Below are 15,184 nucleotides of genomic sequence, written 5' to 3'. Positions count from 1 at the left end.
CGCAAGTTTGCACCCGGTAGTTTTCTCTATTCAACGCTTGCCGAGCGCTTCGCGAGCAAAGTTTTATTTTCGCCAGTCACGGATTACCGAGGAACATAACTGCGTATCAATGACGCTATTAAGCAAGCGCCTCTAGCCGTCCCGCTAACGGGGGATGAGGATTTAGAATTTAGATCTTCGCGGCCTCGTCGGCTGCCATAAATTTCATGTTGCGCGGCTTAAAACAGATCGCAACACTCGCGTAATCTCTTTTCTTCGGGTTAAGCCCGTACCGTGCACCGTCGAGCGGCGGGGACGGCTCTATCGCGCAATCTATTTCCGAGTTAATTACCGGCGAAATAAAGAAGTAGGTCGGACTGTCCTACAATGGATAACGGAATATCGCGCGGGAAAATTGCGATAACGAGCCGCCGAGTTTAATTCGAGTCCGACTCGGGAACGCAAACATTCGTAACATTTTTTACAACCGTGGGCGTAATAATTAAACGCAGTAATTAACTGTACCTTTGTATTCAACATTTTTACATGCATACTTCAAAAAACTGGTCGGTATATATCACTTTTTCCATTAATTTCGAATATTATACAAGTGTTTACACAGAAAAAAAAAAACTATGCAGGTTTACTTTAAATAGAATAATGATGGGGTTTTGTTTTAAAATTTCGAGAATAAAAATTTATCCTTTTTATATAAAAGAACAAGTTTTTCTCTATTATTTTTTTCCAAACACCAAGATGTTTATATTGTAACAAGTTTATCCGGCTCTTATGAAAAGATTAATATAAAATTTATATTCGTACAAGTAAATTTCTTTGAATTATTTCATTTCTAAAAGTGAATCCCGCATTAATCTTTCTCCAAGGAATACACGAGTGCATTTATCACGGCAAAAAATAGTGCAAGATAAGCGCGACAAGTAAATCTCGCGTGCTTTGTGTGCGCTCCGCAGGAGATTGTCCTGCGCCTTTCGAGCTGAATAAATCGCATCACCTACCGTGATCTTCAAGTCCCGCGGGTCACATGTGTCGTATCGCCTGCTGAAACGGAGCACTGTATGCGTCTTGTTCTCGTAACCCAGTAACAGCCGATAATCCTGGCTCGAATCCATCTGCGGATCCCTGCTGGTGTCCTTCACGTGCCGATCCTGAAAATAAGCGCGACGACTTAACGTTAAAATCCGTGCCAGCAGTGTCGTAAAAGTATAATGCATCGTCGATGCTGCACGCATGCACACATGCACACATACACACACTCGTTTGCACTCGCAACATCCGAAAAGTCAGATCAATCGTTGCGGTAAAAACACTCTCTTGAAGAGAGAAAAAAATTCATTAGAATTAACGTAAAAAATACGTTAATATTTTATCATTGTATAAAATTTTTGGCGTATAATTTTTGATGCGAGTAAAATGAAAAGGTATAAAAATGTGCTGCCAATAATTCTCGAGTTTTTATTATGAGGAAGTAATATCGACAATATCGGATATTCCAATATTGGAGCTTCATAACGAATGGATTAATATTGCTTGACATATATTCGACGAATATTCGTCGAAAATTCTAATATCGAATGACGTGTCGCGTGCGCGCGCGCGCGCGCACGAGATACGCATATGTACATACACATGAAACATTATCCTCTACTTAACGAATCGCGACGTGAATGCGCAGTTCATCGACACTTGCAGTCGGTCAATTTTTTTCTTTCAATCCTATAACAGGGGCGGAAGACGGCGTATTTTTTATCCAACAAGCAAGGCTCTCATCGACTGACAAGCGGAAACGCGTCATCGTCGACGCGAATTATTCCATCCTACTCGTATTAAATTTATCCGCGACACCGTTATTCGTTAACAGTTAATCGACTGATTGGTTGTACGTAAATGAATAGACCGAAGACCGTAATTTGTGCGACCGATATCCGTGTTCAAGCGCTGTGTTTACAGCCGTCTCATTCTGTTTCGCGCGCAAATGACGCGAAATTGGATACAACACCTCTTGTAATAATAATCGATCTCCTCGCAACGGCGATCGTGGGACCGAGCATGGGACGTTGGTCTTCCCATGCGTGACTATTCGCATTTACAGTTAGCCGACGTCAAGGACTGGCAATGATCCTGCGATCTCGCGTGAAAATATTAATTTATTATCCGCGATCCCCGCTGGCGACGCACGAACACATTAGCTGTGTTTTCTCTTTTTCCTCTCCTCGCTAATTCGCTCCACTTTTCACTCGCTACGGTTAACACTCTAAGCTCGGCCCGGCAGCGTTAACTTGCCATTTAAATCGCCAAGTTCTTTTTTCATGATTTATATGCCGAATTATCACCGCTAGAATTACAGTGCTAACGATAGATTTTTCTTTTCTTTTCTCTCGGTAAGTTAAGTGCAGCCTAAAATTTTCGCTCGCTACCCATTTTTTCTCATTTAGCGATGCAATGTGAATTTATCTTGATTTTCGCCTTTAAGATTTATTTTTCTCGGAGTTTAATGATTCGAAAACGTTCTTTTATCTTGATCTATCACGTGTACTTAGATGGAAAGTTTTTTTAAGCCGATACGTGTAGCTGACCTGCACAACATTTTATGTTTGCTGCAAAATTTTATGTGTAGGCATATTATCGCGCGAGATTTAACAAAACGAAACGTAGTATATAAGAAAAAGTGCCAGTCGAAAGGCAAAACTATCGATACAACAGCATGCAGTATAAAAATATTCACCAGGTTATTATTTTAAATCAGAATTTTACGAGATACTACGTACTATGTTCATGACATGCCCGACTACAAGTCTTAAAATGCTTCGTAAAAAAAATGCCAGCAAGGAGATGCGATAAAAAAACTTGCTTCGATTCTGTCATAAATTTGGACAATAAAAGTTAAATGGTTAAGCCTCGTAAAATATCGATTATTACGTTTAACAGAATAAAAATATCTTAAGCGGCTTACGCTCGAGGTATTTTACCCTCCCGTGCTCTTAATAAAGAAGAAACAAACTGCTGAATAATCAATGATGAATAATCGGAATAGCGGTGACTTCAAATTTTTGCTAATTTTCTAACGCTCGGTTGCTTTGTTCCGAATACCATCGGTTAGGTCTTTTTATCGCGCGCGCAATTTCTTGCACGATACCGATATTAGAATGCCATTCTATCGTCTTACAAAGAAACGGCCGTCGCCGGCAAAAACAAGCGGCGCCGCGCCTGCTTCGCCTTTTCCCTCGCCGATCGAGTTTCTCGTTCGCTACGACGATCGTCGAACCGAGACGACTACGCGCTCCCTGTTATAAGGGAGACAAAGGGCGAGACTGAATGTAAAAGTTAAGACAAATTTACACGGTACGGTAGACTCTCGACGACATGGATCGAAGGAATCATTCAAAATTTTGCAGAATAAATCGCGTAAACCTTATTTTCGCAAACGAAAGATTGTCGGTGTTGAACGATAAAGTAAACAAAATGCCGCTTTTTAATTTTTATTTATTTTGAACGATATCGGAATAAACTGCGCAAAATATAGTAAAAGCTGGAGAATTTTACCTAACTTTTGAAGAAAATTGTAGAGATTATTTACATGAGATATATTAGTACTATTGAACGTTGCGATTTCTTAATTGAGCTTCTTTATTGGACTGATCATGCGTAATAACAACACAAATTGCGAGTTTCGCGTTCGAAGTGAGAAATTACGGAGTTATGAAACGCGGGATGAGAGAGCTGAAAGTTGCAAGTTGAGAATTCAAAGCTGAGAGTTTAGAGAACCGACAGTTTACTCAGTCGAGAATTGAGAGTTTATAGTTGACGTTTCAGAGATGTACAAACTTGGCATATCTATATACATGTATGCACGTAGTATGTGTACCCGTGTATATATAGTGTATAATATGTAATTGAATTATTATACGCATTGTGTATACAGGAAAAGTCCGCCGTGTCCTTTTTCTCGCGCGTTGAACTTTTTTCAAAGCAGCGAATACCCGCGTCGGATCGGCCGCGGAATCGAGTAGCCCACTTTTAGCGCGATACATTCGAACAAAAACGCGTTCATCCAATTTATTTTGGATGATTCATCCGTGGTAATCATCGGGAGCGAAGCGTGTAAATTCGCCTTTAGTTAGGCGATTGCGAGCGAGCGCGTTCTGGGGACTTCTCGGTCCCTTCCTCGGGCCGAAGACAAGTTTTTCTGGCGGGATTCCGTGCCGTCGCCTCGATATAATTATCGCGGCGCGGCTGCTCCTTCCAAGTAGAAGAAGCGCTCCGTCGCCTTTCGGGCGACTTTTGTTCCATTGTGAGGATCACACTTCCCCTCCGCGGCCCGCACGGCTTTATTAAAATTTCATTTAACCGCGTACCTGCGCGTGCTGCGTGATTCTCGACGAGTCACGCGTGTTATGTCGCCTCCACCCGGTATATACCGGACACCGCTCACATCCTTCTCCCTTATTCTTCGCCTGTTTCTTCTTTTTCCTCCACTGACGTTCTCACCTGGGCTGCGCCACGTCGTCTTTGCGCCCGTCAAAATGCGCAAAGGGAGAGAGAGAGAATAGGAACGGCTACGTCGACTCGCGTTAGTTTCAAGCGGAGAGAACGCGCGAAATATCTCAGAGAAGGGTGGGAAATGAGTGAAGGGCTGAGATTAAAGTCGTGTCTACGATGAACTAGATAGACATTTCGGATCCATCATATTTTTAGAAATTGAACAGTACGAAGATTTTTAAATAATTAAATTTATCAAATAACAATATTAATTTTAACAGATATTTAAATTAATTGCGTATATGAATTAAAATTTACACTTTTGAATATCGTTAACTTTATACGAAAAATATATTATTAAAAATGTATTATTAAAAATCAGCAAGAAACACGCTAAAACGATGAATCAAGAGCAAATGGTCATTTAAAATGTATATTAGATGTATGTAGCATGATATTCATGTATATTTTTGTTTTTACAAAAGTAAAAACGCATTTAATTCTTACTCCTGTAGTTGAGACATTTTTATTTCATCATTAATTTTATAAGACTGCATTTTTACGACTGCGAGTAAATTCATTCATATTTTCGGCTGGCTTATGGCCGTGTGTCTCGCAGTCCGAATTCTTTTCGTGTGACTGCCTGCGGACGGTATGCGGTTACTCAAAGGTAAGAGGACCGTCTCTCTGACGAAGGATTCGAATTCTTGCACGAGAAAGGGCTTTACCACCGGCAACGACAAGGCTTTGAACCTTAGACAAGATGGTATTGCTCCCAAGTTCGACGTTCTGATGAAAAATTGAAAGAGAGATGCATGCGTTCCTAGTTAAATGCCTCTCGTATCTTCGTAAGCCACGTTATTGAGTCGTACTTTTATAAACAAGTATAGCAAAGAAATATATTTTATCTCTAGAAAATTCATGAATCGAGACCAAGCAATGACACGGTTCGAAATTCTTACGACGGTACCGGCGAGCACGTAATTCTGTACCTGTACAAAGTAAAAATACTACCATCGCGTTATTTGAAAAATTCAAATCGATCTATATTTAATAAAAATATATTAAATATCATTTGATATTAATTCAATAACGTCTTAAATTTCGTCTCGCCTTTTATTATTGCAGAATTCCCAGGCTCGCCACGGTGGAATTTTTTCACGAAGGAAAAATTCCTCGTGACATCGTCTACCGGAATCGTGGATCGCATTATCATCGACCGCGCCGTGAAAAATTACACGGGAAGAACGAACGGCGCCTTGTCTCGGCCCGAGACGTCGCAACACGCGCAAATTCGCGCGAAGCGATGGAGTAATAAATAATTTGCGGATCTGTCTCTCTCTCTCTCTCTCTCTCACACGCGCGTAACTTCTTCAATTTCCGCCCCGCCATCAGAAGCGGAGAACATATTTTTTCCACCTCCTCCCCGGATACCCGTCCGCCCTCGATCGCTTTCCCAAGACATGAGCGATCGAAAAGTCAGACTTTTCACCTGTGAAACTCGACTGCACTCTTCCGATATATTCCTATCTTTCTCCCGTTTTTCCGTCAACCTTCCTTCGACACTCTCGCTTACCAGTAGAGCATTCAATCCTTTCCTTCCATCAAACACTGCACGATCAACATGCATCATCAATTTTGCAGGAGCGCAAAGTTATCATCGCGTAGGTCCTGAATATTTTTTAGTCGACATAATCTGATATAAAAAATATATTAAAAACATATTTCGAATCAATTTACATTCACTTTACAAAAAAAATTAATCGCGTTGGTCTAAAACTCTGTACAGTAGGCATTTTATCATTCATATCTATACATTCGTTTTATCTTCTCGAATTATTTTTAATTTTGAATAATCTGTTATACGTGGTGTACACTATTTATTTTTGATATTTGTTTCGTCAATTTTTCTTTGACGATTGCGCACGGATATCTAGAGTATATCAGAGATCTCGATTTTTTTCCTTATTTTTATACGGCGTTTATACATCTCCTTCGCGAAAAAACACTACGGAGTCGGGATGAACTCTCGAGCTAGTTACGTTGCCCGAAATTGCTTGTTATTCGCGATTGGTTCTCGTACGTTCGTCACGACGCGAATCCGTGGTCGACGACCGATAAAAGGAAATCGGATCGGGACACGTATGGCAGTAAACTCGCGCAATGTACGGTTCTCCATTTCACATTGGACGTGCACGTAGGATACGAATTTTCAGCCGTAACAGCGAAGTGGTGACAGCGATGGCATTTTTCTTTTCTCTCTTTCTCTCGCGACACGTGATAGTTTTTTCCAGAAACAGAACCCATACACCATACAGTAAATTCTATGGTCATTTACTAAGATTAAAGAATTTATTAAAGTCCTTTTCTTGATCATTAAATATATTATTATTGTCACAATGATAAAATTGTAAAATTGCACATTTTTGGCAAATTTAAATTATATCTAGAATTTTATTATCTAGAGTTAATTTATGAATGTAAACAGAATTAAAAGTTGCTATATATTAGAAATTACTATAGCATACCCACATAAGATTGTATAAGATTTGACATATATGTCAAAAGTCTATATATTTTTGAAAAAAATAAACATATATTTCTGATTATTAGTGTTATTTCGTTATGGAAGAATTTTAATAAGTTAATTCAAAATATAATATTTCAATAATTAATTTTGCCTTCATAATTTTGCTTTCATATATGTATATAATAATGTATGCTCAGCGGATCATTAATATATAATATTATAACATATTTAGTTATATGAAATAAAAATAATATATATGATAATAAAATAATAATAATAAAATAATAAAAACAATAATAATAACAAAGATACGTCGGGTAGGTATGCTTTATGATATCGGCTATTGATATTTATACGCCCGGATTAGTCTGTAATCGTCAAACATCAGTGACATCAACAGGCATTATCGGCATCCAATTACGTCGCTTTGTGCATACTGGGAGCTTTGTTTCCGCAAATGTCCGTCTTTCCGTTCTATCAAGCACATTATGCGAGTGTGCGATCAATGCGTTACAGAGAGAAAGAGAGATAGATAAATAGAGATAGATACAGAGAGACCATATTTTATCCAACGTAGGCTTACGTTTGCGCACGTATTCAGTAACCGATTCCGCATACCGGACAATTATAGCAATTATGCCGACCCAATTCACCGCACGCATTAATACTCCGCCGTGGTGTCGTCGATATCGGAGCATCCCGCTGTGCCGATCAAACGGTTTCTCGAGCGAATCGCACACGAGCTTGAAAGCGAGTTATGTAAACCTACAGTTTAGACTCTAATTATGTCGCGCACGCAATGAAAAAGAAACGAATAGCATTAATTAATATTGCATTAAGCATTCTCTTTTGTTATCCTATATATATATATATATATGAAGATATCATTTGTGTAATTAAACAAGTACAGAGTTCATTTCTCAATTCAAAACTTATGTAATTTTTTTCACGTAAACTGTCATTAGTTAGTTATAAAGTCTAAACTGTTGTTAAAAGAAACTACATTATATTAGAATATGCTCAATCGAAGCAAGACATTGTTCGTAACAATTCGCACGTTTATTGTCTCGACAATTAAAGTTACGCGAAGCGGGAAACTGTTAAAACGAGCTTAAATGCAGCTTAAAATGCAGAGCAGCGGGGCCGTATATAACAGGAAAGCACGAAACTAAGCACGAGCGCACGAGCACACGAGCCCGGGTCACACAATCGACCTCCAAACCTTCGTGCTGCCCTCCCATGGTTACGCTGCACTGTGACTGGCCGAGAGATCATGCGCACGTTAAGGAATTATGCCAATTACGGGCTGTTCCAATTCGCCGTCTAGTGACAGCTTCTAATAACGAATAATGACGGTCCGGGGGTAAAATAAATTTTCCTGAAAATTGCGCGGATCAGTAAACCGCCCCGATCGTCGTCGATGTCGATCGCACACGCGAAGACGGGACACGATTCTATTCTTTCACTACACAACGACCATAATTAGACCGCAAATACCGCGGCAGAAAATCGACCTCGGTACATAAAATGGTCTTCCGTCTCAAGGATATCAATTTTTCAAAAACCCGACTAAATCGACTTTTACTCCGAATAATTGGTCTTTCGTGTCTTAAATGTCGTGTCTGTATATTACATACAATGACATGTATATTTCAATTGTTCACCTTTTACACAAATTTCAATTATTGCTTATTTATTAATAATATATGTACCTAAATATTTTTCAAATAATTCTTCTTCAATTATTATTTATTATTATACATATATATCAATTCTGTTATATTGTGATAACATCTGTGATAATCACAAAGATTTTTTTTCATTATTATTCCCTCGGTACTGTCACAAATTCACTCAACATTTCTTCTTGTCCCATCAACCAATAAAAGTACTTTATTCAGTATAAATAAACAAATTCGATAGTAGTACTCGAGGAAAATGGCAGCCAAAAGAAAAAAGATTCTTTCGCCGAAAGGAAATTGATCGCGCCTTGTTAACGTAAACAATCGCGCTCGAAAATCGTCCAGGATTTCATTATCGTGGCAGTTGACGGCGGGAAAGAGTGCGCGCGCGCGCGCATGTGCCTCTTCAGCATTCAAAAGTAATCCGAAGTCCGGAGGGCAGTGTAAATTGCTTTTCACGGCGTGAGGCTGCGGAAGGCGAAGGATCGGAAGATCTCGATGCGGCGCCGACTCCTTTGAGTGATGTGCAAATAGTCTCCCCTCTTCCACGCGTCCCTCTTTTTTTCTCGCCCTCCGCGCGGACTTCGCATCAATGATTGCGGCTCCCAAGGAGATAATCCTGGTTCGAGTACCCGGTTCTTGAAGAGATAACTCGGAGCTCGTCAGCTTGCCGTTACACGAGAGATATTTCAATGTTGATAATACAATCGAGAAGGACAAAAACTTTTAGAATTGTCGAATCTTTTTCAACCGATCTGTGTGCAAACCATATTTACTGTTGCATGTAAATCGAATATTAAACGTATAATGTGTAACACACACACATATTATAATGCACTGAGGAAAATTCTTCACGCATATTCTTGCAGTAAATCTTAGACGAAGAAGATATAGTCAATGTTGCACGGTCGGAAGAATCGATGAGATACACATTTAGAATAAATATTTTATTCAAGAAGTGCCATATTATACTTCGAAATTCCAAGCAGCGACTTTAGACCATTCCGGCGAACGAAAACAATTACTGATACGCGAGATAAGAAGAAAATTTCATGAATATCAAAAAGCGCGTGGCTGTGAATTTACTATACTCACGTGACTATACTCACATTTTACGCATAAAAATGTAATTCACTATTTATTAGAATACTCGATCATTCTGATCAATTTCTCTTAGTTCTTTCTTACGTGCGTTTTAATAAAATCGGTATACATATATAATAATTTTTAATACAAAAAAACTTATCATATTTACGCGTATTTTTATAGAATAATTGACTTAATAATACTAGTCATACATATATTTAAAATTTAAATAAATGATTAATCATTTCGTAAAAGAAATGAATATAAACATCGTTAATATCTCTCTTAATGATTTCGAAATCTTGGATAAACTCATTTTTAGGAAAGCGTATTTCTAAAACAGATGTAGTTTATAGTTTATACCATTGCAGAAATACGTTACACAGAGATAACGCGACAAAAACACGCTCGCGAATGGCACGTGACTTCAAAACCTGCCTCGTATTTCGCACGTGGTGCGCTTTTAGAGTCCGCAAATCGAAATGTAGGACTTTGAAAGGTTCGTATCGAGGTATAAAAAATATAAAAGATGAAACCATGTGAATCCCACGTATACATCGTTTTTATCTTCCGCGCTACAGTTGATTCGCGGCAACAACGTTCACCGACATGGCACTCGATAAACCGTGTCACGCTCTGCGGACGCCAAGTGCACATTCAACCGACGCATGCACGCGAATCGTTCACGTCACTAAAGCCGAATCGCGCGTAGCGATTGAAGAATACGAGCGTAAAATAATTTCAAATCAGTTCATTCATGAAAACCTTTGCTATCAATTTTACTACGCAAAAAGTATACATAATAATAAAGAAAAAATATTTTTAAAAACTTCCGATATGGTTACTACAGTTCCTACGAAATCATCGCTGCAGTTTATGAAACTGCAACGACTGAAAACTGGACAAATGATAAATCTCTGTTTCCTTAAGAATATACATATATGTAGGTATAATGACTCTAACATTTTTTTAGAGCGTAACATTTTCAGTCTCGCGAGAAAATAAAAACGCGGTATCAGGAAAAAAAAAAAAAAAAAAAAAAACGATACCGAATTCCGAATGCTCACAGTTTCGACCTCCGACCTTCCAATCTGCGCCCAATCTCGAACGTACAATATAACATGGCCTTTACGCCCTCCGTATTGTTCGCGTCGCGCTCGACCTTTCCGCAAGGAAAGAATGGAGGGAAGAAAAAGAAAAAGAGAGAGAGAAAGAGAGGGTACCCCGGTCGTCGCGACGCCGCGCCACGACTCGCCTCGAAAGAAGTCATCAGCGCGCGATGCCATTATTCTTCCCGCCCCGTGCAGCCGCTTTTTCTGGATCGCGAGTCGATCCCCGGGCGTGCAACGACGCCCCCGCCCTTTTCCACCGCGCGTCTGCATTAATCACGAGACACCGGGGATATTATCGCCGCAATGCGAAACGTCCGTCATTCCCGGCCGCCCGGTACCCTTTCCCCCCCTCCCCCTCCCCCTCTTCTTTCGTACGCTATTCTGAGAGCGCTCCGAACCGTAATGCGTTGCTCTCCTCTCTCGTGACTTTATTCTTTTTGCACGTAGCCCGCCACGCCACGTGCTCCACCACGTTAACGACCACCATCAGTCGGTGTAGCTTATATAGCGGAGACACGTGAAACGCGCGACGCATTTAACAAATCCGTCTTAGAGAACTTGGGATAATAAAGTCACGATAAATCATAGTTTCAATAAATATTGCACCTTTTTCTGGCTAAAATTAAGATTTATTAAAATCAGAGAGATTCAGAATTTTATTTATCACTTCCACGGTGAATGGATCGATTATTGTGTACGTCTCTAATAAATCAAATGATAAAAAAGTAACATTTCCTTCAGTTAGATTATGTATTCTTGTAATCAGTTTTTCATAAGTAAAATATTATATTCTCTCTCTTTCTAGAGGATATCTATTAAGTTTAAATACAAGCTAAATTGCAGACAATGTAAAAGAGTATGCGAATATTTTTATATAATGTACTGCGATAATCAAGTAATAATATAGCGCAGATTCTTTTTCTTGAATTAAAAAACTTTAAAACGAGTACTATTTTTTGAAAGTTTTAACTCGATGGAAATTGAGTTCTAAAAAGACATTCGGTTGTACAATTGTAAAGTTGATCCAATAAATAATACGAAGCAATAAATATATAAAAAAAAAGATTAATCTCGAATCACTGAAAAGCGTCCACCATACGCGTTGTCGTCTCTCAGCGACTTTGTTTCTCATTGAAATTCACAGGATATGCATGCGCGAGATAATCCAAAGACCTGTCCTGACATCCGAAACAGTTTCGCCGATAGAGCAGCCGGCGAGATCTCGTTACTTGTACTGTCGCCCACAAATTGTTCGAGTACGTCGCGATATCTTACGCTTCGCATCTAGCAATGGAAGAGAAACTCCAAAAGACCTCCTTTTTCGATTGTAAATCGCGTTTCTTTCCTGTGTCGTTTCGTGTTTGGAGATATTTAAACAGAGGTTATCAACATATAATATATCAAATAACATATGTATGTAATGTTGTTACGAATGTGTGTGTTACTTGATATATTTTCTACAAAATTCTTGGCACAAATTCTCTTTTATTAAAATTAGTTTATAATTTTTAATATTTTATCGCGTAATTTTCACAATAATTTTTCGCGTTTATAAATATTTTAATTTTAGTACGATTACACGGATTTACGTTTATGTTCCAATTATCCTATTTTTTATTTTTAAATAATTAATTCATAGAATGAATAATTTCTTTGTATAAAAATGTCAAAAGAATTAATATTATTAATATTATTAGAATTAAATTTAATTTTGTTTAAATAATAATATAATATCCTAAAAAAAGCATTTGATACTGCATATCATTTTTCGGAGAGAAATTGTATGCTTATACAATATGCTATCAGTTTTATAATTTTTTTGCATGTATCTGCGTCGTTTCGATGCGTATCAACTCAAAACGTAATAAATTCGTTTACCTGTCACTCTAAAACTTTATTCGAGAACGAGTTTTCCCGTTTATTCTGACGAATGGAGAAGTTACGAATGAATTAGAGCGAATCAGTCCCTTCGACTTTTCAATTCCGACGATCCGTCACTTTTTCCTACCGCCAGTTCTCTCGCTTTAATCCGCGGTCTCTATCGATATTGGATATCGCACGTGGATGACATGTTCTCGTCGCATCCATAATAACAAAAAATGTGAGAATGGCAAAAAGAAATGAAAAAAATGGCGCTTTACATATTATACAAGTGTACTTTTAACGCAATATTAACATGTATAAAATGTCAAGTACTATATAGAATGCTGTTATTTATAGAATAGTAATTCTATTTTTATATATTATATAGATTATATTGATTATTCCTATTTATTTTTATTAATATTTACAGCTGCAAAAACCGGTTTTCTCCGATTATTACAAGTATTATTACAAACTATCGATTTTTAAAATAAATATCATGTTTTAAAGCAATTATAGAATTGTACCGCTCTCAAGATATTCGATATGGAAGCAGTAGAAGTATCGACGTACCCTTTTAAATTGCAGCAACCTTGGTCTGCGGTGGGCAGCAAAAAAGACCAGGTATCATTCGTCATTCAACCGGACCGATGCCCGGTAGATACGATTTTATTCGAAACCGGTATCGCGCAGCAACATCATAACGACATGAGCGGGACCTTACAAATTAAGTAGCGTGCTCATGAAGAGAACGGGTCTGCGGTAGGCGGTGAAAAATCCAGGAGCCATCTCATTCTCTTTCTCCCTCTTTCTGTCTCTTTTTCTTCGCCACCCGTCACGAGAGATCTGATGCTCCTGCGGGGCGAACGCCACCCGCATCAGATAATATTGAAATTGATGATAAACATTTACGGGAGCGTTTTGTTACACAGAAAACATATTTGGATCATTGTGCGCGGCCATATAACCGCGCGGCAGATTATGAATTCAAGGGGCCCGGCCGGGCCCCCGAGAGGCATTGTCTGGTGGCCCTCTCATCTCCATAACGGGTCTCTCATCTGCTCCCCCTTTTGCCCTGCCCACTGCCCTCGTATATCCCTCCTCCCTTCATCGCCACGGTACCAAGAGGCCTTAAACTCGCTCTTCCAACGATGGCATCTCGCTACGCGACGGGCCCTACCCTTCTCATTCCCTTCTCATTCCCTTCCTGTTCGAAATCTCTCGAGCTACCGGCTCGAATGCGATCGCGCGTTGCTCTTTGTGGGTCCAGACTCGATCCCGATCGCCCGATTGTTTTCTCCTCGACCGTGTGGCTTAAATCGTATCCGAAGAGATACGCGCGCGACCATCATTGGGCGCTCTTGTATATGTGCGTATACGCGACTGTATGTTAAACGTGCAGACGATATTAATCCTTTCGACTCAAAGTCGCTTATACGAGAGATTACAAACGAAACTGAATGTTGTAAATTACTTCAAGTCATGAATAAAAATTACGAGCTCATCGTATATATCTTATTTTCGATAAAAAATTCTTTTTTTATACAAGTATACAAGTATATAAATTTTCTATTATATCATCTAAATTGCAGTTCTCTTACACTTTACAGGGGAAACTTCGTATATTTTATGCCACTATATTTCCTTCGAATTACTCTCACGAGGATCTCGCGACATCGTATCAGTCTTCCTCGCACCTTCGTTCACGTTTTCACGGCCAACTGAGCCGGATCTTGCGTGTGTATGTGTGTGTTTATGCGCGAGCGCGCGCGTGACCGAGCTGCCGCTACTAATATTTATCCTCCACGTGACACCGGAGAACGCGTCCTTCGACAGGACACTTTTATTTTCCTGTCGCGATGCGAGGTCGTGTCCCAGGGTGGCCGCGGGCTCGTGCGCCTCAAATTGCTTCGACGGATGCAGTGACTCGAGCCGACTAAATAAAATATAAACGACCTTGTTGTGGAAAAAAGAGCTCCCTGTATAATTCATCGAAAATAAATCTGTTTTCTGCTTTTTCTTGTTCGGCTCTGTCATCATCGGAAGATCATTTCGAAAACAAACGCGCAAAAACAAACGTATCGGGAGATAAAATGACATCGACCGAACGCTGAAGTTAATGGTCAAATTTCGTTTATTTCTTTTTGAAATGCTGTTCATATATAATATTCTACTGTAGCACAAGTATACAACAATATCAAGGAAGCGAGATACGATAATACGAAACATAAAAGATCTCACGATGCCCGCGCAGTTTTTATTTTTTCCTTTACCAGGTAACACCTCCAATCTTTTTCCCGCGCTCTGATCTACCTCTCTTTCTCTCTCTATCTCTTCTTTTAGAAAAAAAAAAAAAACAACTCTGTAGGTCGAGGGTTAATCGACTCGCGGACGGTGGTCCGCTTAGAGGCGTCCAGACGGTCGCAACAAATGTT

At 39.2% G+C, this 15,184-nt stretch overlaps 1 protein-coding gene across 2 annotated transcripts in view; it reads right to left on the bottom strand.

Annotated features, from left to right (window-relative positions):
• Positions 1-15,184, bottom strand: part of Olf413 (DBH like monooxygenase olf413) — a 197,167-nt gene that overhangs the window by 52,775 nt on the left and 129,208 nt on the right. For both annotated transcript variants that reach the window (XM_072904996.1, XM_072904997.1), the window contains one exon: positions 996-1,145. In XM_072904996.1, coding sequence (XP_072761097.1) covers positions 996-1,145 — 150 coding nt within the window. The remainder of the gene's footprint in view (positions 1-995; positions 1,146-15,184) is intronic.

Source organism: Anoplolepis gracilipes, chromosome 13 (assembly GCF_047496725.1).
Source record: "Anoplolepis gracilipes chromosome 13, ASM4749672v1, whole genome shotgun sequence".
Taxonomy (NCBI): domain Eukaryota; kingdom Metazoa; phylum Arthropoda; class Insecta; order Hymenoptera; family Formicidae; genus Anoplolepis; species Anoplolepis gracilipes.
Note: the sequence above shows the minus strand (reverse complement) of the source record. Positions and strands in the feature narration are given on the sequence as shown.